Raw genomic sequence first — 26,736 nt, 5'->3', positions numbered from 1 at the left:
TGAAGTTCCTTCTTCTTGGTGCCTGCAAGATCCTCGATCACTTTTTAAATTGTGTTCTTGATTTCTATGACTAGGGATCATATAATTTGCTACGCAGATAACATGGCAAAGGCCATCTAAATTCGAAACATGAAAGACACTCGCGAACAGCTGATAAAATGACGAACCAGATGCATAAGCCCAGGATAATCCTAAAGATAACAAAAAATCACTTACCAGCAAAAGGCACATCACACACGTACTCTTCGACGCAGTTGTCAGTATTGCCGCTCCTATCAGTAGCTCCACTGGCTACCGACGCCGCTGATGCAGCTCTGAGCAGGTTCACCTCAGTCTCCGTCTGACTGTCCCGAAGGACTGATCTTCTCTTGTATTCCTGGTGGGAGAAATGGGATATGAGAACCAGTTCTTACTTTCAAGGGGGGATTAAACTTCTGGTCGGTTATTTAAGATTTTTCTTGTGTTTCTTTATACTTACGTAACGATTTAGCTGTCTAAATATATCCTTGTAAAATACAGCTCTATTGTTTGCTAGTTTGGTCTTTCAGTTGTACCCTGGAGGATCACTTTCGTGTCCATTTAGGTTCACGTTTCTTGTATTTACGTTACATTAGTGCTTACGTTTTCAAATTATGACATGTAACAGAATACCTAACTAATAAAGCTTTTAATTAGTAACTTAACAGTTCATAAAAATGTAGTTTTGTTCTAGTTCCGGAGAATTTAATCTAATTAGAAGTGTGTGTATTAATGAACATACGGTTAATTCGATTACGTTTTTAATCGGCGATGGAACGTTCTAATTAAAGAGAAATAAGGTAAAGAAAGTGGTATACTGGTTTCAGGTACTAATAAGGCGATATTAAATCATTAATCAATGACCTTATTTAATGTATGCTATCATTGGGTGCGGTTTTCAAAGTAGCATTTTGGCGATAGCGTCCATAAATATTATAAGAAAATACAGTGCTTGAAAGTATGTGATAATGTGCATTTTATTGCAAACATTCTCCAAGATATATCGACCAGATAACTAGAGATCGTTATCTATAAAAAAACTAATCAAATAAAATCATATCATGCAGTCTATACTTACCTCAAAACTGCAGTTTTTATCGCAGTGGAATCACGCTATCGAATCATTAATTTTTCTTTTTCTTTTGAGTTTCAGGTTAACTCAATTATTATTTCAGAATCTATTTCAGTAAATGGAACATTGAAACATAGCAACATTGTACTATCTATAGGTATTGATCTCTTGCTACCTATAGATATTTTCCACTTACAACCTCAAATCTATATACATACGACACACCAAAATAAGTAGGTACATACTTATCGTAGGTATGTACTATATTGCCGTAATTTCAATTGTTAACTTAAAGAAATAGGCACTGACATATTTTCTGAGTGAAATTCGATATCACCCAACACGCCCCTAATTCATAGATTGCGAATCAAGAACTCCCTAGCAAGTCTAGAATCGAGTCTGTACGTAATTTTGTTTCCTGCAATTTGCATACAGTTCAGAAGTGTGGCCTCAATATGCTTGTCAACGCGACGGAGGTACAATTAGCTTGACAACTTTAATAAGCTGGTAAATATAATGCTGTATACTGTATACGAACTTTGGAGACTTAAACTAAAAATTATCTAGTTCCTAGTAGTATTTTGCTGAAATTACCTTCTTCTGGAAATTTAATTGGTAAATATAATAAAAAAGAGTTTTATATCTGCAAGACATAATGACAAGGAAATAACCGGACAAGATATTGAAGCTTCAACTTTATCTGCTTCTTAGACAATTAAAATACCTATATAAAATGAATTAACTTTGCTTTTTTTATCTTTTCACGTGTACAAAAATGGCGTTAAAGCCTTATAAGAATAACGCATGAATATATCGTGCCGAAAACTGTAGCAACATAAATTCCCTGTAACAATATCAAATTCATAACATTGCCTTAATTTTGAGCAGCGTAAAATATTAAGTTACGGCCTCGCTACACTTCAATGCAACCTATTGGCTTACGTTATTGCTATGAAAATCTTTGCAGGCGAACTTAGAAGCCTTATTTCAGCGTATTACAATAACTTCATACAATATTATGTAATATCAGCAATGAATTACTATTAATTTCGGTTATTAAAAATATTGATAACATTATTAAAAGTATGTTTTATAAAATAATTAAGTATGGAACAGTTCGTTTGTTGATTCATTTTAATATCAAGTGAAGAGCAGCTTCTAAGATATCTACGTGTTGCGTATAAAATTCGTTCAGGCGCTTTCAAGAAATCAAACTAAGAAATAAATAACGGTGTAAAAACATCAAAAAGTGCAATTTTAAATACTGTGATAATACAAACGTGGTTTACGGCAACAGGCACTAAAAACAAAACAAAAAGTAATATAAAAATAAAATAACATAAAAAGATAGGCCAAAGAAAAACAAAAATATTCAAATAAAATATAATTTTATTGCGAAACTAAATAAAAATCTAAACGAATACACAAAGCCTTAATTAAATAAATTCCCTTAAACTAAAAATAATTTCACATTTTCGTCCGATACATTTTGGATAATAATATCAGTCTGATTGTCTTTCCGATTTCATAATACTCAAATTCCAATTAATAAAATTAAAAAATAAGCGTTACAACTACTACGTACGGAATATACTGTCATGTCGGTAAAATATAACACTTAATTGTAGGTACAAGAAAATATAAAATCGTTTTGTGAAAACATTTCGAAGTAAATGCTTCATAAATTCGGTTGATATGTAAAATAATTTTCAAATTCATTAATGTACTATAATATGTAAAGCAAATCAATGTACTCTTATGAAAGTTATGAACGACACATACTTTATACTACAATTCATTTTAAGTCACTTTAAATTGGTACATAGATTCGATCTTCGTTTTAGTCAAAACATAAAAATAATACACCCCAAGAAAGCTTTAAATGCATCTTATGTAAATGCTCATTTTTTAATTGCAACAGTTAATACAACTTAATAAATATCTACTCTTCAAATGCATATTAATTGGGTATAAAATCATCCAAAAACTATTTCGTAACTGAAAATTCCACAAAACGATTTCAAATATTAGCTTATATCTAAAAAATAGCACCTTACGGAAATACTTAAGAAAATAAAATATTCTATTTACAGACAACACTATAATATACTTTTTAAAAATAACTTTTGGAGCACCATAAGTAAAATATAGACCCAATTGAACTAGACTAATCGCGCTCTCTTGTTTGCAAATATCATTTTCAATACAATAAAATGAGATGTATGAGTAGATATGCGCGTTTTTCTTAAAGTAAGTTTATAAGGGTCAAAGACTAGGGTGCTAAACAAGAACTTTTTTCTGACAATTTTATCATCAGCTATTCACAATATCACCCTGGGACTTTTTTCTAATTCTTATCTCTTCTACAACCTCCATAATAAGCTGAAATGTTTCAAAATAAATTTCAATGACTATTTTTTAATAAAGAAAAGTTCTATTAACATGCTCATGCAATGCCAGTGTTCTGTGCTGTGTTAAAATAATAAGGGTGCTGATACCTACATAGTAGTTGAAAATAATTAGACGTTACAGTTTGAAACGATTAATTAAGGTCATAGAAATGATAATTTAAGTACTCTTAACAGTTCTCGTGGTTACATAAACGAAGTGTTAGTCACAGGAATGAGACATATTTTATTTATTGCAATGATAAGTATTTTGTTTCAGTACAAAGATGTTAATTCATATCTTTAAAAAAATCTAATGACTAAATTATTTACAAACTTGCGACTACATAATCTTTCTACTAAAACAAAATACTACGAAATGACTTTTCAGAACCGATATGAGTACTATTAATCTGATAAACGAAATTGATAAATAGAAATCAGTATCATTTCTACAAGCCGTAATCTAGAACAAGAAGTACTACAGACAATAGCGGTACTATTGCGGACTAACCTGGCTCAAAGGCCGAATCCTTTCATGTATGCAGTTCTCAGCCTGTTTGGCCGAAGGAGGCGGATGGTCAGGGGTCGGTGGCTGTTCGTAATGCGTCGGCGACAACGGAATAGAGGCCCTCTTCCCCTCATAATACCGCTCACAGTCGCTCGGACTGTTCATCGACTGATCGTCTAACAAACTTTCTAAGGAAGACTTCTCTTGGTTTGAGTACTTTCTGACTCTGTTGTCGTTCATTCTCTGTTCATAGTTGTCTTGTGAGGGTACGAAGTTGTTCCTTCTGAGTTTTCTTCTGGGGTTTTGTTCTTTTATGGCGACGTTTTCGTACATAGCCGTGATAGCGACTGGTTGTGAGCGGTGTTTGAGGCTTGGCCGAGGGTTAGGAACTGGGACTACTCTAGGAGAGTTGTGATTCTCCTCGTATTCTGAGTAGGATAGTTTGCCGTCGACGTATTGGTCCACCGACCGACCGTGTTTGAGGTAGTGTTTAGCACCCTGCAACAAAGACTTGACTATCTTAATATATTTATTGCAAGACAACTTTTATCTACGCGTACCCATGAATATTTTATATTTCTTCTAATCGACGAAGAGGGTCAAGCTAATTAGTACTAATACAATAAATATTCACTTATAATACCACAAGAGCTTCAAAATTATCGGGTATTTTCCGATAGGTTCGTTGCAAACAAATGAAGGAGTCAAGTTTTTCAGGTTAAAAAATAACGAGCGCGAAGCGCGAGTGATTTTTCCTGAAAAACTTGACGACTTTATTTGTTTGCAGGGAACCTTGAGGGAAATGCCAGATAATTTTGAAGCTCGTGTGGTATTCGGGGGATTATTTTTCCGTCCCAAATGTCGGCCACAACCTGTCAGTTTGACGTAGCAACGACCAGAGAAAATATTCAAAAAAAATTATCAGTATAATACCATGTAGGTTGTACCACGTGACGTCGAATGGTGCAATTCTATTGGTCGATATTTGGGTCGGAAAAATAATCTAGCGTATTAGGCTAATAGCTGCTATTCTTAATGGAAACTTTGTTTTTTCTACCTTAGAAATAATTCACTAAAAGCTATTGCGATACATGCCTCTACATCTCTCTACTTGGTAGATTTAATTAGGTAGATTTTGGATCTAATCAGTTACTTTGGACCTCTTTTTTATTCTAGATGCCTTTCTCTCGATGGTGTATTTCTGACTAAGGGTCATTCCCATAGCGCACACGTGTTGATACATATAACATAACTATTTATATGAAAACGTGACTGTATATCATTGTTTAAATCTGATTAACATTGACCGTTCCACATTAAAATTCTTGTGCACTGCGCATGACTTCATTATTTAGTCGTACTCCGTACAATGGAATTGTTCAAATCTTTGGTTCTGCTATAAGGGGGGATATTTTTATGCAATCTTTGAGCATTTACAGTTTAAAAAGGCTCATCAAAAAGGCAATGGTTTGTCGTATTCTACTTAAAATATCAAACTTTGTAGTCAATTGTTTCTATCAGCTATTCAAAAGTGCAATGCGATCCGGATTTCCTGGTCATAAAATTCCAAAACTATTTCTTTATAGGCTACATTACCAACGTAATTTAGTAAGCACCAGAACATTTATTTCAATACTTTAGTGCTACCTACAAGCTTATTGCTATCCAATTATATTTTATACCAAGGCTCTTCAACTACTCACTTACCGATCTCCTTAGCCAGCTTACAAATGACTACCACCCAAGTTCACCAATTTTCTTAAATCAACTGTTTACTTTGAAAATTGACCTCAAAAATTCATAGTAAACTTTTGTTTTAAGAAAACTGACGTTTATGTCTTCAGTGAACTTGGGCCTAAGACTAAAACCCTGGTTACCGTCAACATAAACGTCCGTTTATCTTAAATCAGCTGTTTACTTAAAATTGCACATAAAAATTCATAGTAAACAGTTGTTTTAAGAAAACTGACGTCTATATTTGGGCATATTGGGCCCATCTATAGGTTTGTACTTGTACACCTTGTACTTGTGCGAAAGTTACCTGTATGTCGTCCAAATCGTCCTGACTCCTTGCGTGAGGCCTCAGCTCATAGCTGTACCCCGATGAAGGGGAGTTGGCGTGGGTGGGGGACACTGACAGGTTCCTCCGTGGAGGTTTCTTGGGAGGGGTGGGCTGTAATACACACGATTCTGTTATGGTCAGGTGTTGTTTTGGTTTGTGGGGGTCATGGCTGTGCGTTTGGGAGAAGGATGTGTGTGGGCTAGGAGGGATTGTTTTTATTTTTGTAATTTTTTGCTACACGTCAACGTTTGATTGGTTTTTGTTTTAGATTTGAAAGTTGGTTATTATTTGAAACTGTTCAGGTAAATACCAGAATTGAGGTCGTCGTCATAATTTATTATATAAATTTGGATTTTGACACAAGTTTCTAAAAATACGATGATATTCTCTACTTTCGAAAACCCGACTAAGGGAAACCCAATAATCTACAATATACCCAAACTTTTCCTCTTACGCTTACGCATTTCTGATTCGAAAACAGCAAATAATTGCCGAAGAAAAATATAAACAACGATAAAATTAGCCAGTTGTAATTTCAGACGTTTAATAAATGAAAAACATATTGTCTAAACTATTCTCATATTTATAACCAGTACAAACAATACGCATAGACAACTAATAACGGTCGAATTCCTAGATCCAAACAGGCGATACAAATGAACGTTAATGAGCAATTTAGAAGGCTGTCTATCTCCGAGAATAGCAATCAAATAGGCGTCTATTTCTGTTACATCTCGTTGTCATCGGAGGAGCGAGATAAGTGCCCGCAATTGAGTAATAGGGAATTTGAATGGCGATGAGGATAACATCGTATGATGGCGCAAGTAGTGGGAGGGCGCGACCGTATAGAAACATGATCAGCCTATAACTATACCTATACGGATATTGTTAGAAAAGTAGTAATTATTGGCATTTGGCATGAAGGGCAATGCTGTGTTAAAATTCAAAATATAGATGCATATATTATTTGCCAAAATATAGAATTTTTTGGTAGATTAACGAATCATTTATTTTTGTAGGTATGGTATATCACACTTTTATCGAAGAACTGACATACTTTCTAGACATAAAGTCCCACTAAAACCGTTCTCACAGCAAATCTGATATCTCTTAACACTTGGGCGGTATTGCATGGCCCAAGTGGCCCAAGTAATTCAATCCTGGGCCGCGGATGAGGGGTAAATTGGTTGCAGCCGGTCACTGAATGGACAATTTTCTACATAAAAGCCTATTAGCCTACAGATGTAGGCTAGAGGTGATTACAAAGAATGTTGAATGTTCAATGATATTTTGTGATATCACGCCTATTAGCTAACAGAATAGTAAAGTGAATTGTGTACTAATTACAAGGAAATAAATATAGTTAATTCACTTTTTAGACATAACAGTTTTTTTTATTAATCACACAGCTCAATTTGTCAATTTCTCGTTTCCTATAAAACTTTAGAAGATAAATCACAATACTTAAGTATGATAACGAAAAATATTCCAACACAATTTGAAGAAAGAATTTCACATCGAAATCCTACACGAATCCGCCCAAATCCCCAAGCATTGCGTACACCAAAAACACGACGGAATTAACTGCAGCTTACTCTAACAATACAAACGCGACAATGCATTTAATCCGTCATTAAATTACTGGTGAAACCAGCGTTTTAACTGCCCTATAACCCGTTTCGGTTTACAAATTCACTAATTGCAATAGTAAACGACTGGCCAACAGTAAACAGTGTTTAAAACGCTTTATGTTTACGTATAAATGGTAAATGTCTGTTCTTTGGCGGGCCGCGGCCTATTTACGATTTTGGCTTCTGTAGAAAGTGGTGCAATGGTTTTATAGACTGCTGAAATGCTCCGTGAGAACATTCTAGAAGGACTTAAAGACAGTACTAGATCAGCTTCGTTTTTATACGTTGATGACGGTAAATAACTTAGTAACGGAGTGAATGTAAAAGAAATAAGAAAGCCTATGATTTGGAGAGTCCCTGAATAGCTAAATTAAGAATTTGAGTCTGTTTTCCTGCTTCTTAAAGCGGTCGGTATTTTATTCAGCATGTTTAACAAAAAACCCTTTACAATAACACACCTAATCATAATTAACTTTGCATGTTCAAATATTACGTAACAATTTCAGGAACTACTTTCCATGCAGCATTTGACGTGACCCAACCTAATTTCTGTGGAAATGCTTGTTCATAGTTTCCTATACTAAAGCCTTTAGGGAGTGATATGCGAAGTATTTTGTGGGCACTACCTTGTATTGTAACTGTTGACGCCAATTAATTTCATATAAATTACGCGGAACAAGGGAATTCGACCGAGGAAATTTCGTGGACGTAATTTTATGTTGCTCGGAAAGCTTTGTCGGACGTACGTCGCGATCAATTATGTTAATTATGGGAGCAATAAAAAATATTGATGGAGATTTATTGAGAACATCGTCTCTTCAATTTTCGTTGAATGAAGTTGTATAGGGATGCATCCATATACAACATGATCTAACGTCATCAAGCCAAAAACAAATGAATATTACATTGGGAAAAACGAATGACCACTTCAAAATGACAATATCCACCTGTACCAAAATCAACAAGATCCCATAACAATACAAACAATATAATTTCAAAGCTTATTTCTCGGAATACTGCCGTTTCAAGTGCAGCTCACATCAAAGGGCTGGTTGATATAAATTGCCGGCGCTTGCGCACCGATGAGACGCGCGACAACGATTAATCTGGCGCCCGAACACACCATTGATTTGTACGGGGGATATTGACCGTGACCGATGGGGCTTGTTGCCCATGACGAATGAAGGTAGTTTAAATAACTTCTTAAGGATCATATAACTGAAATACATTATCTTAGTCTTGATGAAAAGTCTATCAAAGAAACCTGATGATATCAAAAATAGGACACTGTAGAATTGCGATACTGCAATTCGAAATGGTCTAAGCGCAGCATGCAAATCTTTGATAAGAAAACGTTGAGAGGAAAACTCATTACAACGATTAACAGAAAAGCAGAAATAAAGCAGGTCAACGTTAAAAAAGTTTTATCCAAAGATCCGCCGGTGTTTAAAAACTAATAACTTCTAATAACAGCCAAGGCCGTACAACTAAAATACATTAATTTGCAGATCTTGATAGCCTCATCAGGATATACGAGTATGTATTCTTAATTGACATAACTCGTGTTCTCTGGTCAAAGAACGAGAGCTAAATGGACGGTACATTTATTTAAAACCTGAGGAATATACACAAAAGTATCATATCTGTCAGAAGGTATATAAAGCGTCCATATGGACCCTATCGATATAACATTAACATTTTAACAAAAGCTCACTCTTCAGCTTTCTTCACGTCATACTCGAAAATATATTAGCGTTGTTTATGCAACGGATTTTAGGAACATAAAATAAGATGCTGATGCACATATTATTTATTATTTTTAGTAAAAGCTGTAACGAGTTCGCGTAACCCACATAGATGAAATCATCCGTTCGTATCTGTTTACATGTATAATAATGTACGAAGCTGTAGATGCGTCTGTTTGACCACATGTGGATGCTGCAATCATTAACTGGCGACTATAATATGATAGATAGAAATAGTTTTATTAATTGACCGTTCATTGTTGATTGGAATCTTAAATTGAGTTGGTTCTCAGAAATCTGCACTGATGGAATGTCAAGGAAAAATGAATTACTTATTACGAGAAAGAATGCAGAAATAATTTCAGTATTGCTTTAGCAGATGATCAGCATTCTGGGACACTAATTAGCAACAATATGACCTCTTTCCCGAATAATAATTCCAACTGTTTATCCTAACAATGAGTCAGATCTGAAAACTCTCACAAGATAAGCAAAGATATTCACAACATATGACGCATATGCAATACCATACTAAATGTAGCATTTGAAAGGGGACAAGGTCTCTAGATCAAACATTTAGTACCAGTAACCTATTTATCGTCAATGAAAATACGCTATCTTTCGTAAACAATTCCGAATTGATAGACTTACTGACCAAGTTTTGGTTCTATTTTAGTTTTGGAATAACTATCAGTGGTATATAACAAAATAGTGCTAGCACAAGTAATATTATTGCGGAAAATATGACTTGATTAAAGAGAAACAATTATGAATAATCTAACAAGTATTTCTTATTGGGATGTCCAATAGTTATAATCAAAAACTTTAATATATAACAAGGTGCTAAAATTGTATTTGATGAGACGGATTATAATATATTACGTATTTCAAATTGTCAATAAGGAACAATACAATGGACATTTTTGCGACGAAGACAACAACAAAACTGAATGACAATCAAATTCGCAACTGACAAATCGTTTAAATCCAAACAAACGAAATACTATAACAACATTTAATTTTCAATAAACACCTGCAGGTATTTCCCTAGGCGTAACTGTCAATGCGTTTTCCGCGTAAACTAGCATTCCATTGGCCGCTGGCCAAACGGGAGATATTTCCGTGCCCGCAAAACAGCATCAATGATCACAAAAACATGTAGCAATTACATCACAGACTTGTATTTTGGGACTGCTAATGATTATGTTAATGAAGTCACGATGTTTCGTTGCGGTGATGGGTAGGTAACATCCGCCTAGCCTTTTCCTAGGGTTAGCTTCTAGTTCATCAAGATGCAACTTGAGTATGAATATTCAATACGGTAACTGGTGGACTTAGTTCCACAACAGTGCCGTAACATAATTGGTGGAATATGGGTTCTGCCTTAGATTATTATGTACCAAATAAAAAAGAAGTCACTACCTGACGCCAAAACTTAAATGACTTGCAAAGCTTAGATAACATTTATTCTAAAAGAAATCTCTCTCATATTTGATTAAATCATAAAAAAGAAGCATTCATCTCCTAAAAGATATTATGAAAGCTAAGACTGATTGGTATTATTGAAATACAAATATCTCACGGACAGATAAAAACCACAAGAGAAGAAGAAGAAGGTATTAAGAACTCAAAACCAAACGTTTTATTAGACAAAGTAGTAGTTTCTAATCAAGAAACAATTTCTTCAACAAAAACACGAATAAAACAGTTGAATATCTGCTTTATAGTCTGCGATGTGTTATTTTTGTCCACATGTGAAATTACAAAACATCGGAATTGGGTTATAGGGCCCTTGACACAAGTTTTATGGTGTTATTACAGTATAGTATCTATTAGATACCTCTGTTCTGTGTTTACAACGAATATTTATATCGTGCTTTGTTTTATTTGCCTCTATATTTATATTTACGTTGTCACTGCTATTTACTTATTGAATGAACATGCCTGCCGCATCACCGTGGTAAACCTCATTGGTACAATAGATTTGCACAATCCCAATAGCGGTCATAGCATGTACTGTTTTATCAACACGTTTCCTTGGTCTATAGTATAGACTATGAGCTAAATATTCCAACTTACATTGAATTCACAAGCACTGCGCTCTCCAGATCACACACACACTAACACACATTGAAACACCACATCCACTATGCACCTAGACCACAACAATCGATTTTCCACGATCACGATGCCTAATCGATAGCGCGAATATCTCGATTCGATTGTAATCGAGTGCGTTGGAGCAAACGCAGGCGTCGTTGTGATACGCGACGGCGCGACTGACCGCCCAATTTCTTTGCGTCAACTCATCGCGTGGTCGTGCCATGTGGCCGACAGGAGATGTACCAGTTATGAACAATGCAGCATATGTGGAACTAAATATAGATAAGTGGCTGTTTAGACGGAATGCTGTAGACAAGATAAATTACGAAAATGATAGGATGATATAAGATGATAAGGAACTGCCTTTACAGCCTTTAAAGGCTGATTACTTAATACGCAAAGAAGACAGTAGTTTCAACATCTAGCTGCTCTTTGTTATCCTTATGAGTTATTTATTTTTGAGCATGACTTTTGTATTTATAAAAATATTCGATTTGACCTATTTTCAAAGATTATTGAAAAGAAATGCTGTTTCAGAGGCAATATAATTGATGAAGAACTTATTAAATTCTGGTAAATTAATTAATTATACCAGTCTGGGTGTACAAACATCCGACGAACAAACACATGGCACAGTTACGTTAATCGCTTTTCTCACGAGCTTTTTATTTGTTTTTATTTAATACTTAGACGTCATTACGATTTGTAATCTTGGTTTATTTCTGGCATGTGGGTTAATGGTGACGTTCTTCTATTTCCTGCAGTAGTTGATCGTATCCTACTTAACTGGAACAAGCATTGGAAATAAGAAGATGGTTTTATATATCTCGGTTTATCGGTCCTCAATATCATTCAAAATCTGATGTCATTCCTGTGCGACTCTCAACAGCAGCTGTCTTAGTCAGTACTCATTCTGATTTAACCCCTAAAAACGTAAGAAACTCGCCTATGGTCTTTAAAAGGAAAAGAAAATTCATACATCATTCAGTCGTCTGGCTTAAAAGTCTTAGATCAGAGAAAGAAAGACATACATAAAATAACACAATTCCAAATCTATAAATATAATCCATATTTCTTTGATTAGCAAAACTAGTCTTTAAGACCAATGAAGAAGTAACCATCATTTATGTTGACATTAAATCGTGACAACATACCGTGAGCGCCATTGTTCACTTTTATAATTTCCCGCCATCGCGTGACACCAACCATGGCATCGTGCAACAGGTCATCGGACAGAACATTAATTAATTATAAACCTGTTGTTTTTTGTAATTACTACGAACAACACCGAAATGCATGTTTCGGATTCATTATTCAAATTGATTTCACTAATCAGTTTAATTATGTGGTGAATTTTATTTGGTGTTTAATGGACCTTAAGAGTTCATCGCATATAAAACGAAGTAAGGGTCTGACTGTGAGCTGCGGTTGATTAATTCAAGAAGACTGACCAGGCAACAAATATTAATTAAATAAAGTCTTCATAATTATGTGAAAATAAAGACAACAAGTATCCAGTTCCTTATTACAAAATACAAAGATGCGTTATAATATCGCGTTGCACATACGTTCACAACTGAATTAATCCATTGATTGTGTTTAATTACAAGTATTTTTCCCACAGCCAATTAGAGACTCGTCCATATGACAGCGAAGCGATAAATATATCAATTAGTCCCTGTCTTTACTAACGAACGGCCATTGTTATGCCCGAGTTGCTTTAAAATTTTCGTCCTTATCGAGTTCAGTGCTTTTAACGATTTATTAATGATCGATATAAAACTCGATTTTTGCAAAGCATTACACATTAATTTTGTCCGAACAATCAATAATAATCGCTTTGTAGTGATTGTACAAATTATTCAATGTCGATTCAAAATTGAAAGGATTGGGAATAAAGAGGATTGGCACATAAAGAGTTCAGAGTAGAATAAGTGGAAATATAAAAGAATTGGTAACATTAACGATTCTGATGTAATAAATAATTGACAGCACAAGATTTGATGAGCTTTACTAATAAGTCACAAAATAAAAAGTTTTTTAGTTTATAAGGGGGACAAAGTAAAAGGTGAAGAAGTAAATAGAAGCGAATGTATTGAAAAAGAAGAGTTTGAATTTAATTATAAATAATGTAATGTTCCTTACCGAAACTTTGCTGTATTCGTGGTGATGGTGCGCCAAAAGTAGAGGCGCACAGCTAGAGGCTGCACTGGACACGCTCAGCGCATCGCCTTCGCTCGTCCCCTCCGTCTCGTCCCAACGCCGTCGCCCCGACCCGCTGCGAACACCCCCGACCAATCCCGATTCCCGCTCAAGCGAAGCACAATCAAGCGACACATCTGCATCGGCCCTCGGAATACCACTATCATCCTCGCACTCAGACGACGAATTTTCAGATCCTTCTAAGCAGATACCACTTTCATATTTCGAAGAAGAAACCGATTTATCCTCATAAGTATTTTCCTCTACGATAACATCAATTTCAGGTTTAGAATTACTTCCAAATCTGAAAGAGTCACTGTGAACCCACGGCCTTTTTGCTGTGCTTACTTCTGATTTCACAGTTTCTGCATCAGAAACTTCCTCGTCCGAATGCAAGGTACCATCATCCGAATCATCTGAAGAGTCTTCCATACACGACTTGAATGACGCATCAGATTTGATAGTGACGTTAGAACTACAGGTGTGAAGTGACCATTGACCGGAATATTCCGAGGAGCTCGATTTCCTTACAGGCAAGTGCAAACCAGAAGCGTGAGATAGAGTAGAGGCGGTCGATGTTGAATGATCGTTTAATGATATCGCTTCTGCAATATCCTTTATTGAATAAGGACGTGCAGACGAAGACGATGAAAGAGTAGAGGGGTGAGACATTGTAGCGTAAACCGGGCTTTCTAACTCATTTTTCTTGTCACTTTGATTTGAATTTCTCGCGATAATATCATCAAGACTAACTACAGCATATGGTTCTTCTAAGTTGCTAGGCACCGACTTATTTTTCGGCAAGTATGGTTTGGATGCTGTCGAATAAGGAGATGAATCTAATGTTATATCTGGCGTTGAAATACTCTTTTTAATAGCAGAGAATTTAACAACTAAGTCAATAGGTGAATCACGCCTGTTTGAATGTAACGTGCAGGCTCCTGAATCACAGTAACACTTAAATGACGAAGATACCAATTCACTTCTGTTTCTAAGTGCTTCAAAATCAATGCTTACTTTTCCATCTTCAGCTTGATTAGTTTTATCTAAAAGATCTTCAGCACTACTGTGAAATTTACGGGGTCTGGGCCTACAAAAGCAAATAGCTGTTTCAAAATAGCTGTCTCGTTTGTCGTTTGGAACTTTAGTAAACGGTGGCACATCGCTATAAAGAGTGTCCCTGTTGAAAATGTAAATAAACTCTTGGACTGTAGGTGCATTATAGATGCAGTGACCAGTACCTCTTATATGATAATGAGCTAAAGTTTCCTTCAAAAACGTATTGTTCCACTGGGGTAAGTCTCGAACTTTCACCGAATTTCTATCTACTTCAATGTTGGTAAACGTTTTATGTCTAAACAGAACTTTCTTACTACCAACTCTATCTGTTTTCTTATTTGGCAGGGTCCCAGTCATGGACAAGTACAAAGGCGTTTCTTCTGCATCACCGCTACAATCCACATTTTCTAATGCACTGGCCTCAGTCAAATCTGAAGAATCTGACGCATTTGACTGAGCTCTGGAGAGTTGAGATTTCGATGTGGAATAAGAAGAAGCTTTACGAGGTCGAAAAGACTTTGATTTTTCAGATAGTAAAATATCCTCTAGATTAGTTTCATCGATCATCGAATCCGACGATAAGCTTGAAGATCTACTATGAATAGAAGATTTTTCATCAAAACTCTCACGACTGAGTTTTTTCGAAATAAAAGTTCGTTTGACGGGCTCTGGTTTCTTATCCTGAATGACTGATATATTTTCATACAAAACTTTCTTTTCAACTTCATCGAGTGGTTTTACTGGAATGTGAATTCGTGCAGCAGGTTTCGGTATAGTTTTAATCTCCATAACGACGTTTTCATAAATATTTTCAGTACTATTTGTTCCAGCCCTTACTGTTGGTCTCGGAGGAGGCTTTGGAAGGGATAATTTCTTGATACTACCACCAGTATTCGCTTTAGAAAACTCATATGGCTCGTAGCATTCATTCACTAAATTAGTAGATTCTGCAGACACGACAGATGTTACTGATCGTCTGTTATTTGCTTCCCTGGGTTCAAATATATTTAGTTTCATTGTATTATTAACAGCTTCATTAACGTTTAATTCTTTGTTACTTTTGTGACAGTCTAATTCTGTTATTATCACAGAGTCGGGAATGGAACTTTCCGAATCGCTGAGTTCATTATTTTCCGATATATTAGGCAAAGATGTTTTAAATCCAGGACAGCTCCTATTACTTCTGTTTACCGCAGAATCTCTGTTGAGTGTACCTAAACGATCTAGTGATATAGTGTCAAATTCATCATTACATACTATTTCACCAGATTCCTCCTTTTTCGACAACATTTTAAAGAATTTACTATTCCCAATAAGCAAGGTGTTTGAATTGCTTTTGTTATCCGTTTGTTTAGATTTATTAACATCGACTTCCGCTGAATTGTTAGAGATGTTAGGAGCTGAATTAAACTTGGCTTTCAGGCCCAAGCATTTTGAAGCAAGCTTTTTAACAAAACTTTGAGGGTGACTTTTGGTTAGAGACGATGATGATGGAGATAAAAAGCTTTCGTTATTGTTAGTATTTTTCTGGGTCTCTGTCGTTGTCCTGTAAAACACATAAAGCGACATAAAATAAAATAAATCATAAAACTAAGTTTAACTTAATTTAACATGATGTTATGATTTTTTGTTAAAACACCGTTTACCACCACCAAAAGCACGAAAACATAAAATTAAGAAATGAAAGAAAATATTAAATAATAAGTAAATATTACATATATAAAACAAGTTGTATGTTATTCGTATTCTATCGTGTTAACTCTACCAATCGGCAAGAAGTTGTTTTACTTGAGTTAGCTTTTTCTTTAAGAGACAGCTCATTTTAGAGTCCATTGTCGCCGCTTTGTCCTGATCTGGTACATTAAAGTCCCCGTCTTCGAACTTGTGTAAGACCCTTCCTTCGTAGTCCGCCCTGTTGTCAACTACCTCATCCATTTGTTTATTACCATATATGGACAAGTCATTTAAAGAAGTATAAATATCGTCCTTGTTTTTCATGGAAACATAAATATCCTCACAGCTGTAATAAACTAGTTGACTACCACCAAGCTGACCATTTAGCTTTCTTTGAACTTTGGCTTCCCTTTCAGGATCTTCGTGGCAATAACACGGCATTGGTTTTGCTTTTTGTTTTGTCTTAATAAAAGGGTGGTAATTTCCACGGTACGTTCGTGGGTTTAATTCATAAATATATGAATAATCGAGAGGTTCGTAGAGGCACCCTAAATCACCTCTTGTATGAACGAGATCAGTTTTAATAGCTTCGACAGACAATGATTTACCGTTTCCACCAATAGAATTCATAGTTACGTAGTCCTCTGGCAAAACTGTCGTACCTTGACGATTGATTTCAGTATTTGATAGTGGTTTTACATGTACCTCGGGTTTAGGTTTGATAAAAGCACCTATTGTTGCACTTCTGTGAAACGCTGAGGCACTGCCTTTCATAACCACGTAGTCGGATTTAACCTGATTGCAGTCAGTATCCGCTTCATCGTCATATGACAATTTCCTATTAACATTTTCGTATATATTATCTTCAACGCAATTATTTGCATCTTTAACGCAATTATTTACATATATGGAGTCTGGTTCGTCGTCAACAGGCTCCGATACAAACTTTGAAACATAAGCTATAGGTCGTGGCGAAGGTTGTGGTTTCTTTTTTAGAGTATTGGAATTGGATTCACTCTCATCTGGTGACCCTACAGCCGGGCTCTTCTGATGGTGGTCCATAGTGTATCGCCTAATTTTTTCACCAAATGGTCCGTGATCGTTTTGTGCCAAGTGTACAGTAGCATTCGTTTCTTTTCTTTGCGGATCAGGGCTGGACTTCGCTATGTTTCGCTTCAGCATAAATTCGGAAATAAGTTGATTTTGATTTTCTAACAACTCGGTGGTACACGCGGTTTCGGATTTGATGGCGGTGCCTAAAATCTTAAGTTGTTTATTGCTTCTAGCTTTAAGGACGAAGCTTTCACTCCTTTCCCTTACATCTCCGTTATTGTGAGTGCTATTGACCAATCGCTTGGCATGTAATCCTTTTAAACGTTGCTCTGGTGGTGGTGTTTTATTATAAGCAGGATTAATCACATAATGATTTTGAGTTTTTTCATCATTGTTATTATTTGGGGAAGCATTTAGTTTAGGGCTAAGCATTTTAACAGTCGGTATATTGGTTCTAGAAGGAGACCTGTAAATTAAAATAGTTATTTCTGATACGTGTTTGAGTTTATATGGAATCGCTTTGTAAATGTAAAAAAAAAACGACCTACAGAAACTATTTGAAAGATTTTTCTTTAGAGATTTCATTAGGTTTAAATTTCATCCCTTTAGTAGTGGCGTCCACGATTTTCCTAAAGCTGAAAGCGCTTATCCTTAAGTATTTAGCTCGCCATCAAAGGACGTCGGGGAGATATTTTTCTCGTGTCACACAAACATCTCACCTAGCTGTTTGCAGACAAAATCAAAGACACGGAAGATTTTAATGAAGCAACCGGCATTCAAAGTTTTTGTTTACAGTCCATTCTTTTGTAAAACATGTGATTATTTTTATTACGACGCGAGTATTTTACTTTGTAAATAAAATATGGGTTTTGTTTGGGTTTTTATGTTTATCTAGATTTTCTAATATTTTACTTAAAGAACGCCCATTTACAAGTACCTACAAGTGATATTGCTATAACAATCCACATATCCAAAAGGCTAACATAGAACCCGATAAAATCGATTAGTCAATACCTCCGACATTATCCTCCATAATACGTATTTACACTAAAAATTTTAATTACCATAATTCAAAAAAAACTGTACACGAAACAAGGTACTAAGATAGCAATCTTAGATCAAAGGAGACACGTCGTATGTCGTAATTGAGACGAGCCACTCCAATTAAAACTGGATGTTTTCAGGGAGTGTTCTTTAGAGTAATTGCTATACCTTTTGCGACCCCGCTTCGTAACCTCGGATCTGCGTTTACGAATCAACGAACAGATTTAAATAAAAAGAAATCGTGCGTGTTATATATAAGAGAAGAAAGATACCCCTCACCCTGTTAATGGTTTTTGCGTAATGAGTTTAGATGTTATATGAATTGTGTACTTGTGTAGTTTTGTACAGTCGTAAGCAGAAATGACATAAACCTTCATTTTGGAACAGAATTGTGCATTCACCTTGTCTTAAATTTTGGTATAAAATGATTTTCTGTTTACGACTGTACGTAAAATGCATTAAGGTTGTTTTACGTGAATTTGATGTGCTAATTTGTTTTATTTTTGCCATCAAATGGACGTTTACAACAACAACATTACTCTCTTATTTTGTGCATTAAAACTGCAATTAATAAACAAATGGTATCTCTTTAATTATCATTTAGATTCTCATGTTTTTCGGTAATTGAAAGGTACATTAAATCTATTTTTACTCTAACCTATACTTAGATGATTATTTGATGCGTAACAGTCCTATTTCAGTTGACTGCCCTTTCAATACATTCGCATACCATTTGTTTACTTCTCTTTGTTACTACGAAACAAATCATCACTTCAATGACATTCAAATTTCAGCTTTAACAGTATAGGAATAAAACTCACATTACGGCGTCGGGACTGTAGTCTTGTACGGGGAACGGTGGTAATTCTTTGTCGCTGTCAAAATTGCCCATGAGGTTCTCATATTCTGTCAAAATTGTACATCATGTAATTGATATTGGAGTGGTTAAAGGAAAAAATCATGAAAAAGAAAAACAATAGAATTCTACAGAGTTGTTATCAATGCCACTACTATTTTACTTTAGTGTTAGAAGAAGTTAAGTAGACGTATCCGTAATTGATATTATTTAGATTCTAGGAAATGCGCATTTACATGGTTGTGACCTGCGATTCGAACGCCGGATCTTATAAACTATAGGCATACTTTGCGAAATCAATTTATATAATTGTTATTTAGAAGTGCTAATAGTGACATATAACCGCTAATTTAAATATTTTTTCATTAGAATGAAGGCTAAGAATTAAAATAATAAAGTAATAAATAACAATATAAAGCCCGATGTTAATAAATTAATCACAAAACCTCATACATAGTCATCAGTTTGATTAATTTCAGCGTTGGACCAAAACAATGGATTTTCCTGTGAGCTAATTTTAGTAATTAAAATGCTATTGCAATTACATTATAGGACTATCCTCTAACAGACTACCATGGTTTAGTAGAAACTATATTTAGAAAAGCAAGAAAAAAATGTAACTGAAGAAGAATTTCTGCTTTCATTTAGGAAAGAAATGCATTACTTACTTTATGTATTTTACAATAATATAATTATTTTTTCAATAGCAAAGGCGTCGTGTCACTGAGAAAAGATTGTTAATTTATGAAATCATTTCACAATGAAATTGTCGAATGAATTTTCTCAGAACATGATTGCTATTGCCATTGCTATTTTACGTGAATTGGTTTTCAACAAGATACAAATTAGTATTTTGTGTTAAATATTATGTTATTCAAGTAACAGTAAATCTCTACGAGCATAATCACACAAATGCAATGCAATTTCAACTCTAAAACCGACGCAATAGTTGCGATTTTGCGCTTAATCTGTCAACACCAGGCGAATCGGGCGACAACATACCTGCTTCGAACATACCTCGTATGACTTTCCTGACTTTCACTGTCGCTTCTTCAGGGTACTCAGCGAGGAGGTCATATACGGTTTTACGGTTCGAGTCCTGAGCATGAAGGTCTGCGCCTTTGTTTAAGAGTATGCGGACCACTGAGGGTTTGCCGAAGCGAGCGGCTTCGTGTAGGGGAGTTCCACTGTGAGTTCGGACGTTGGGGTCCATTCCGGCGTCTATGAGGGCTGTTACCACGTCCCTGGTGGGGGGAAATTAGACTTTGTTATCATGCATATAAGGACTGCTATTGTTTGGTTTAGATTAGGGCCATAATCAGACACGTTTTTACCAGTTTAGCTTACAGAAGGAATCGTACCAGAAAACAGTCAGTGTGGTGCCTAAAATGTATATTACGTCTCTTACGATTTTAATGCTGTTGACTAATCGGACTTGCAGTTAATACTTGCACGTACATATAATTAAGGTCAAAGAAGACTGCCATTAAAATTTCCATATCAATTGTCGATTGGATGTAAAATCGATTAATCAATGACGTAGCGAAGAATTTTACTACAACTAAAAATAGGACAAAAACCATTCGATATTCCGATTCGTGCATATTATAAATTGTAATTGAATACGAGTAGAACACGTAGATTTCATGTGGTACACATCGACATTCATAAACCAATCATTCATATTCATGGGGCTAACGAAGCCAGTACTGGACGCATAGAATTTCCAACAAAAGCGACTGATTTTTTATTTATGTATAAATGAATTGAACGAGTGCACGCATTTTTTATTTTTGCAAACAAAAAGCATGAATAATTTGCGTTTGAAATTAATTTTAAAGGGTTAAGAGCGTGTACGTCAACCGCGCGCCATTTGGCCTAAAATGGTACTTTTCAAACCACTGTTTCTCAGTAACTACTTATCCTATAACTATGTTATTGTTTAATAACGCAAGGTAATTTCACTGTCTATATAGTTAATTGAACATAAATTTCAATTTGTGTAGTTTAAATACTTAAAACCCCTATAACGTAACAGATGTTTTATAAAATTCCAGTTCAGCGTCTATTTCGAAGCTTAAATTCATGTGAAAACAGTGGCAAATCTAATCATATTTATTTTTTTACTCATAGACGAAATCCCCATGCCTATAGTTAGTTGAAAACATTTTTTGATTTAGGTCTCTATCTTTCAGAAAAAAATATTTTAACAATGTGAAAAATTGAGAATTTCAAATGCTTTTTTTACCTATCTATCTTACTTAATTTAATATAACAATTATTTACTATAGTAATATAACTCTTTCTTTAAAACATTAACTTTATATTATAATTTAATCTCTCGTTTTTATTTTTTTATAAATTATTTAAAAAGTACTATAAAACGCTGCACGCGAGTCAACTCAAACCAGACCGCCGCAAGGCTTCACAGAGAGAGGACGTGTCGCTCCGTCACATCGCTTAGGGTGAATAACCTCTGCCGTGGATACCGAGAATAGAGTACATTTCAAGCGCGACCAACAAATCTTGATACATTACTATTTTATTTAAAGCTCAATTTTGAAGCATATTTTTTTTTATCGATTGAGTTGAAATTTTGTTTGAATGTTCAGTTTTAATGACAATGTATGATTCTATATCCAATATGGCGGTATACCCAAGATGGAGAAAAAAATGTTTTTAATGCATTCCTACGATATGGGTATCAAATGAAAGGGCTTGCTATGAATAACTCGAAAAAAAATGTGTTGCGAGTCTAAATCCAATATGGCGGACTCCTTAGGCTAGAAATCACTTATTGCAGATGTCTGTTACCAATCGAGCTATAATTTTTTTTTTTCATTTTGGATGTACCCAAATTTTGACTTTTGATCTCGAATAACTTTTGAAGCATATAGGATAGATAACTTAAAACTTTATTTGCAATGGTAAACCCAAGCTCTTCACCAATATTTGGCTTTCCGGCAATTGTTGTTATTTGACCACAATTTTTCGGTCTGGATGGACTGGACCATTCGTATAAACAATAAATTTTTTAAATCGGTCCAGGCGTCTTTGAGAAATCGAGAACAATCAAATTGAGAACAATCACAAAACAATCTAATTGAAACCTCCTCCTTTCTTTTTTTGAAATCGGTTAAAATACAGAAACTCTTAACATTGTCATTATTCATCAGTCGACTATTTAGTACTGTTGAAAATTGTATGTAATATACAGAAAGTCCTCAAAACCAAGGTTTTCATAGGTGCCCGATTTTTTTGCAAAAGAGTGTAAGTATTAACGACATATTTTCATGCTTTTATATTTTAGACATCCATAGACTTACACTATTTTCCCGCTATTAACTATTTACTAAATAATATATTTTTTGTTCTACCAATTTCACTCGAAAGGATCAAAATGGTTTGTGTGACTATACGTGAAGTATGATAGGCACGCACACAGCCACGACGCTAGTCTGCGCGGTTTTTTGCGTTGAATTACCTAAAGTTGACATCGCGCGCCGAGCGTACACGCTCTTAAATGGGCCATCCAAATCAGAGCTAAAACCATGAGTTGTGTACTTCATAATCTAAATTACCGAAATATTAGCCACAAAAGTGAAACTTCTGAATCATAACTACGTGTCAATATTTTACATATGAGGTAAATAAATAAAATATGAACATTATGTTAGGACAGAGTAACTCTTTTATAACGACTTTAATACAGCATAATTTCACTAAATATATTTAGAAGTCTAAAAGACGTCGTCTGAGTGTCGTATGTCATAAACGAAAGCGATTTTCTATGGCAAATATTAGCTAAAACTAGTTTATTAAACTGAAAGAAAACCGAAAGAAAAAAGGAGTTAAAGTAACTATATAATAGGAATAATAAATAGTACCTAAATTCTAGAAGTTTTCATGGAACATTATCTGTGTTTTTTCCTTATTAGAAGAAGACAAATACTGAAGGGGAACCTAATAGCAAGTACGACTAAGATTCAACATACTTGAATACTTCAAAATAATTCATAATTGATAACCTTCTCCTTTTAGGGAAGTCAGTTAAAAACAAGCTCACCATTAAACCTTGTGTCATAATTAATACTCATCATCATAATTTCGTATTAGTCCAGTAATAATACCTATGTAGGTACAGTAGACCGCACATCAGTGGTAACTGTCATGCACCTTAACTCAATAGTAATAAGTACGATTTTCGTATAAAACTGTTACCACTGACCTGAAGTTGACTGTACTTCAAATGCAGCGAGCGAACAATATCAAAGGTTTGCCATACTGTGCGACATAACCGCAAATATATGTAAGTACGTACAGTCAACTTCAGGTCAGTGGTAACAGTTTTATAGGAAAATCGTACTTATTACTATTGAGTTAAGGTGCATGACAGTTACCACTGATGTGCGGTCTACCGTACTTACAACGTACATAATTATGTATTATCGGGGGCACTAACCACCACTAGGTATCCTTTTGCTTATTCATTAGTAAAAAAATACCTTCTTGCTTTGCCCTGACTTATTTATTTTATTTATTTGTCGCAGGGATATGATAAAAACGGGGATTTGGTCAACTCCGTAAGGGATTTGAACAAATCACGGAGGATGTTAAAATAACGATTATACGAATACGATTTTATCTTTTTAACCCCCGACGCAAAAACGACGGGGTGTTATAAGTTTGACGTGTCTGTGTGTGTGTGTGTGTGTGTATGTGGCATCGTAGCTCCCAAACGGATGATCCGATTGTAATGCGGTTTTTTTTGTTTAAAAGGTATGTCAGTCGGGAGTGTTCTTAGCTATGTTTGGTGGAAATCGGTTCAGGTCTTCAAGGTCATCAGCTCGTTTGCTAGATGTGATAGGAATGTTACACGCTCAGTTTACTTGCAAGTATATGTGGGATCTGAAATTTGAAACACTAATGTCTTTTGGAACCACTGAGCTGGTCTGCTGTTAGGGCACGAAGGTAGGAGACGTAACCCTGAACTGCCTTTTAGTAAACCCATCGAGTTTGGGCTCGTTGAATTTGTCTTGACGAGTTCTCTTCATGTTTCTGATTGACGAGAACCTGATGCTGGAAATGGGATGTGGCGGATGAAACCCTGGAATGCCGGAATTAAACGGATAAACCGATTTATATTTTTGCTGAAAATCTAGAATGTCCAAAGGTGAATCTTTATTGTTTCTCAATCTGTGCAATTCTCCCAGAGCCAGTTTATCATGAGGATTGTTAAACAGCTTCCTTTGGCCGAGATCGCAAATAGCGACCCCATCATAAGATAAAATAAATTAACTGAAAGAAGGAAAAATTAAGGAGCTCCTTTAAAAAGCATGAAATAAAATTAAATTATAAATTAAAACCCCGACCCAAAAAGTACGCAATAATTATGATAAAGGTTAAAAAAACCCTATAAAAGCAAAAATAACTTTTAACACTACGTAAACTAAATTTTGACGTGTCGGGGGACCGCTTTTTACCTAATTACAACATTCGTTTAAAAAAAAAAACACGTATTTAAAGTAATGAATTAGAGCGGTCCCCCGACACGACAAAATTTAGTTTACGTAGTGTTAAAAGTTATTTTTTGCTTTTTATAGGGTTTAGCGTTTTTAACCTTTTATCATAATTATTGCGTACTTTTTTTGGGTCGGGGTTTTTTTTTAATTTATAATTTAATTTTATCTCTAAACAAATCTAGTGAATTGAACAAATCCCTAAATTGGTTCAATGAAATGTCAATTTTCTTGGTTTTGAACGCAAAAATTCACCACTGGCCATGTTCAAAAGACCGCGAAGGTACCTATATATATATGTACGTACATTGGGACGGTACCTATTGTGTTATTGTTTTGCATAGCTTCCATTCGCAAAACAACGGTGTCAATTGTGTAAGGATTCGCACGTAGACCAAGTTCCATATTGATTTGAGCGTTAAGTTGAAGTTTACACACGTAGGATAAATGGTATGCTTGGATCTTTGAGAAAAACATTCAATCATGACGCAGTTTCAAGTATTTAGTAAATCTACTACATTGAATTCTATATTCCACGCCAGAGGCCGTCAGGTAGATTTGAGAAAACTCTGACACTAGGGCTTGCTACGTGATTAAACCTGCAGCTCACCCGATAAAAAGATCGAATTCAATTTTTTTCTTGAAGCTTGGTAACAGAGATCTTAAACTTTCATCTCTGCCGATTTGTTAAAACCACCATTATTTCAGCAATCATTCTTTGCTACCAATTTACAAAAATTAGGGAGTAACATTTGATTTTTCTTTAACATCAAAATCGCTATTTCTCATAGCATAGAACCTTCAAATCAGCAGCCACAAGGTGGGGACCGCATGCCGCGTGTTGCCAATTTAACCCTTCGACAGGGCGCGCAAAATTGACACACTGGGTTATATGAACACTGATATACAGTGTACTAGTAGGGCGATAAGGCATATTTATTTTTATTTCCTCCTTTATCTCAGGCAAGTAGAGCCCATAAAAATACTAAACATAAAATAATTAAAATAATAACTACAAACTAATTAAATTGCTTTACTTTGATAAAGTTTAAGTGCTTAGGTCTCATAGAAGGTGTTTTCAAAATACAACAATTTCTGAACTAGGATATTGATGTAGGTACCTTTGTATCTAGAAATTGGACTAGGTACTACTAACTGTATTCTTTTACTCGAGGAACATGTATGGTCTATCAAGGAAAGGTGACGGGCGTCTAGCTGTCTGAGCTTATAACAATGGCAGGTGAATAAGGAAAAACAATTGAATTCATTATGACCCAAACGCATAATATATGAATCTGTTGGTATTGTAACACGAATTTTAACTCGTTCGTAATGCATGTTCTGATAGAAGGTCCTCAAGGAAGTATTCTGGCCGAAAAGTTGTGTACCGCCGGTTTTGTGGCCGGCTACGTGACACCAGTCAGCTAAACACAACGAATATTTGTTATGTATTTATAATATGTTTAAGTGTTTATAGATACTATATAGTATTGCATATGTATATTAATATGGATAATTTTATGGTCTTATTAGTTTATAAGTAATGTTATGTAAGATATAAGTGTATTTGTATTTTTATAGGCCCTAGTTGCTTGAAATAAAGGAATAAATACAAAAAAGATAATTGTACTTGTGAACCCTCTTATATTCATAGTAAAAAGAAAGTAGGTAAATGAGCAGTGTGCACAAAAATACCGCATCCATTTTATTTGGCAGCGGGTACGTAAACAAGCGCGAAAGCTATCGATGCGTTATAACGAACGAATGAATATGAATATGAAGCAATTGCCACCTTCGTAT

At 35.1% G+C, this 26,736-nt stretch overlaps 2 protein-coding genes across 13 annotated transcripts in view; one reads left to right on the top strand and one right to left on the bottom strand.

Moving 5' to 3' along the window:
- The window catches only part of LOC110372993 (uncharacterized), a 116,861-nt gene that overhangs the window by 66,501 nt on the left and 23,624 nt on the right, over positions 1-26,736 (bottom strand). For 5 of the 8 annotated variants that reach the window (XM_021330064.3, XM_021330065.3, XM_021330067.3 and 2 more), the window contains 6 exons: positions 20,420-20,661; positions 19,383-19,467; positions 13,675-16,336; positions 6,030-6,161; positions 3,992-4,486; positions 217-376 (listed from right to left, as the gene is read on the bottom strand). In XM_021330064.3, the coding sequence (XP_021185739.3) occupies positions 217-376; positions 3,992-4,486; positions 6,030-6,161; positions 13,675-16,336; positions 19,383-19,467; positions 20,420-20,661 (3,776 nt within the window). The remainder of the gene's footprint in view (positions 1-216; positions 377-3,991; positions 4,487-6,029; positions 6,162-13,674; positions 16,337-19,382; positions 19,468-20,419; positions 20,662-26,736) is intronic. The other 3 variants (XM_021330066.3, XM_021330070.3, XM_021330071.3) reach the window with 2 other exon arrangements.
- Positions 8,484-26,736, top strand: part of LOC110372955 (E3 ubiquitin-protein ligase goliath) — a 470,889-nt gene continuing 452,636 nt past the window's right edge. For all 5 annotated transcript variants that reach the window (XM_021330002.3, XM_021330001.3, XM_021330000.3 and 2 more), the window contains exon 1: positions 8,484-8,493. The gene's annotated coding sequence lies outside the window, so the exon portion shown is untranslated. The remainder of the gene's footprint in view (positions 8,494-26,736) is intronic.

Source organism: Helicoverpa armigera, chromosome 19 (assembly GCF_030705265.1).
Source record: "Helicoverpa armigera isolate CAAS_96S chromosome 19, ASM3070526v1, whole genome shotgun sequence".
NCBI classification, from domain to species: domain Eukaryota; kingdom Metazoa; phylum Arthropoda; class Insecta; order Lepidoptera; family Noctuidae; genus Helicoverpa; species Helicoverpa armigera.
Note: the sequence above shows the minus strand (reverse complement) of the source record. Positions and strands in the feature narration are given on the sequence as shown.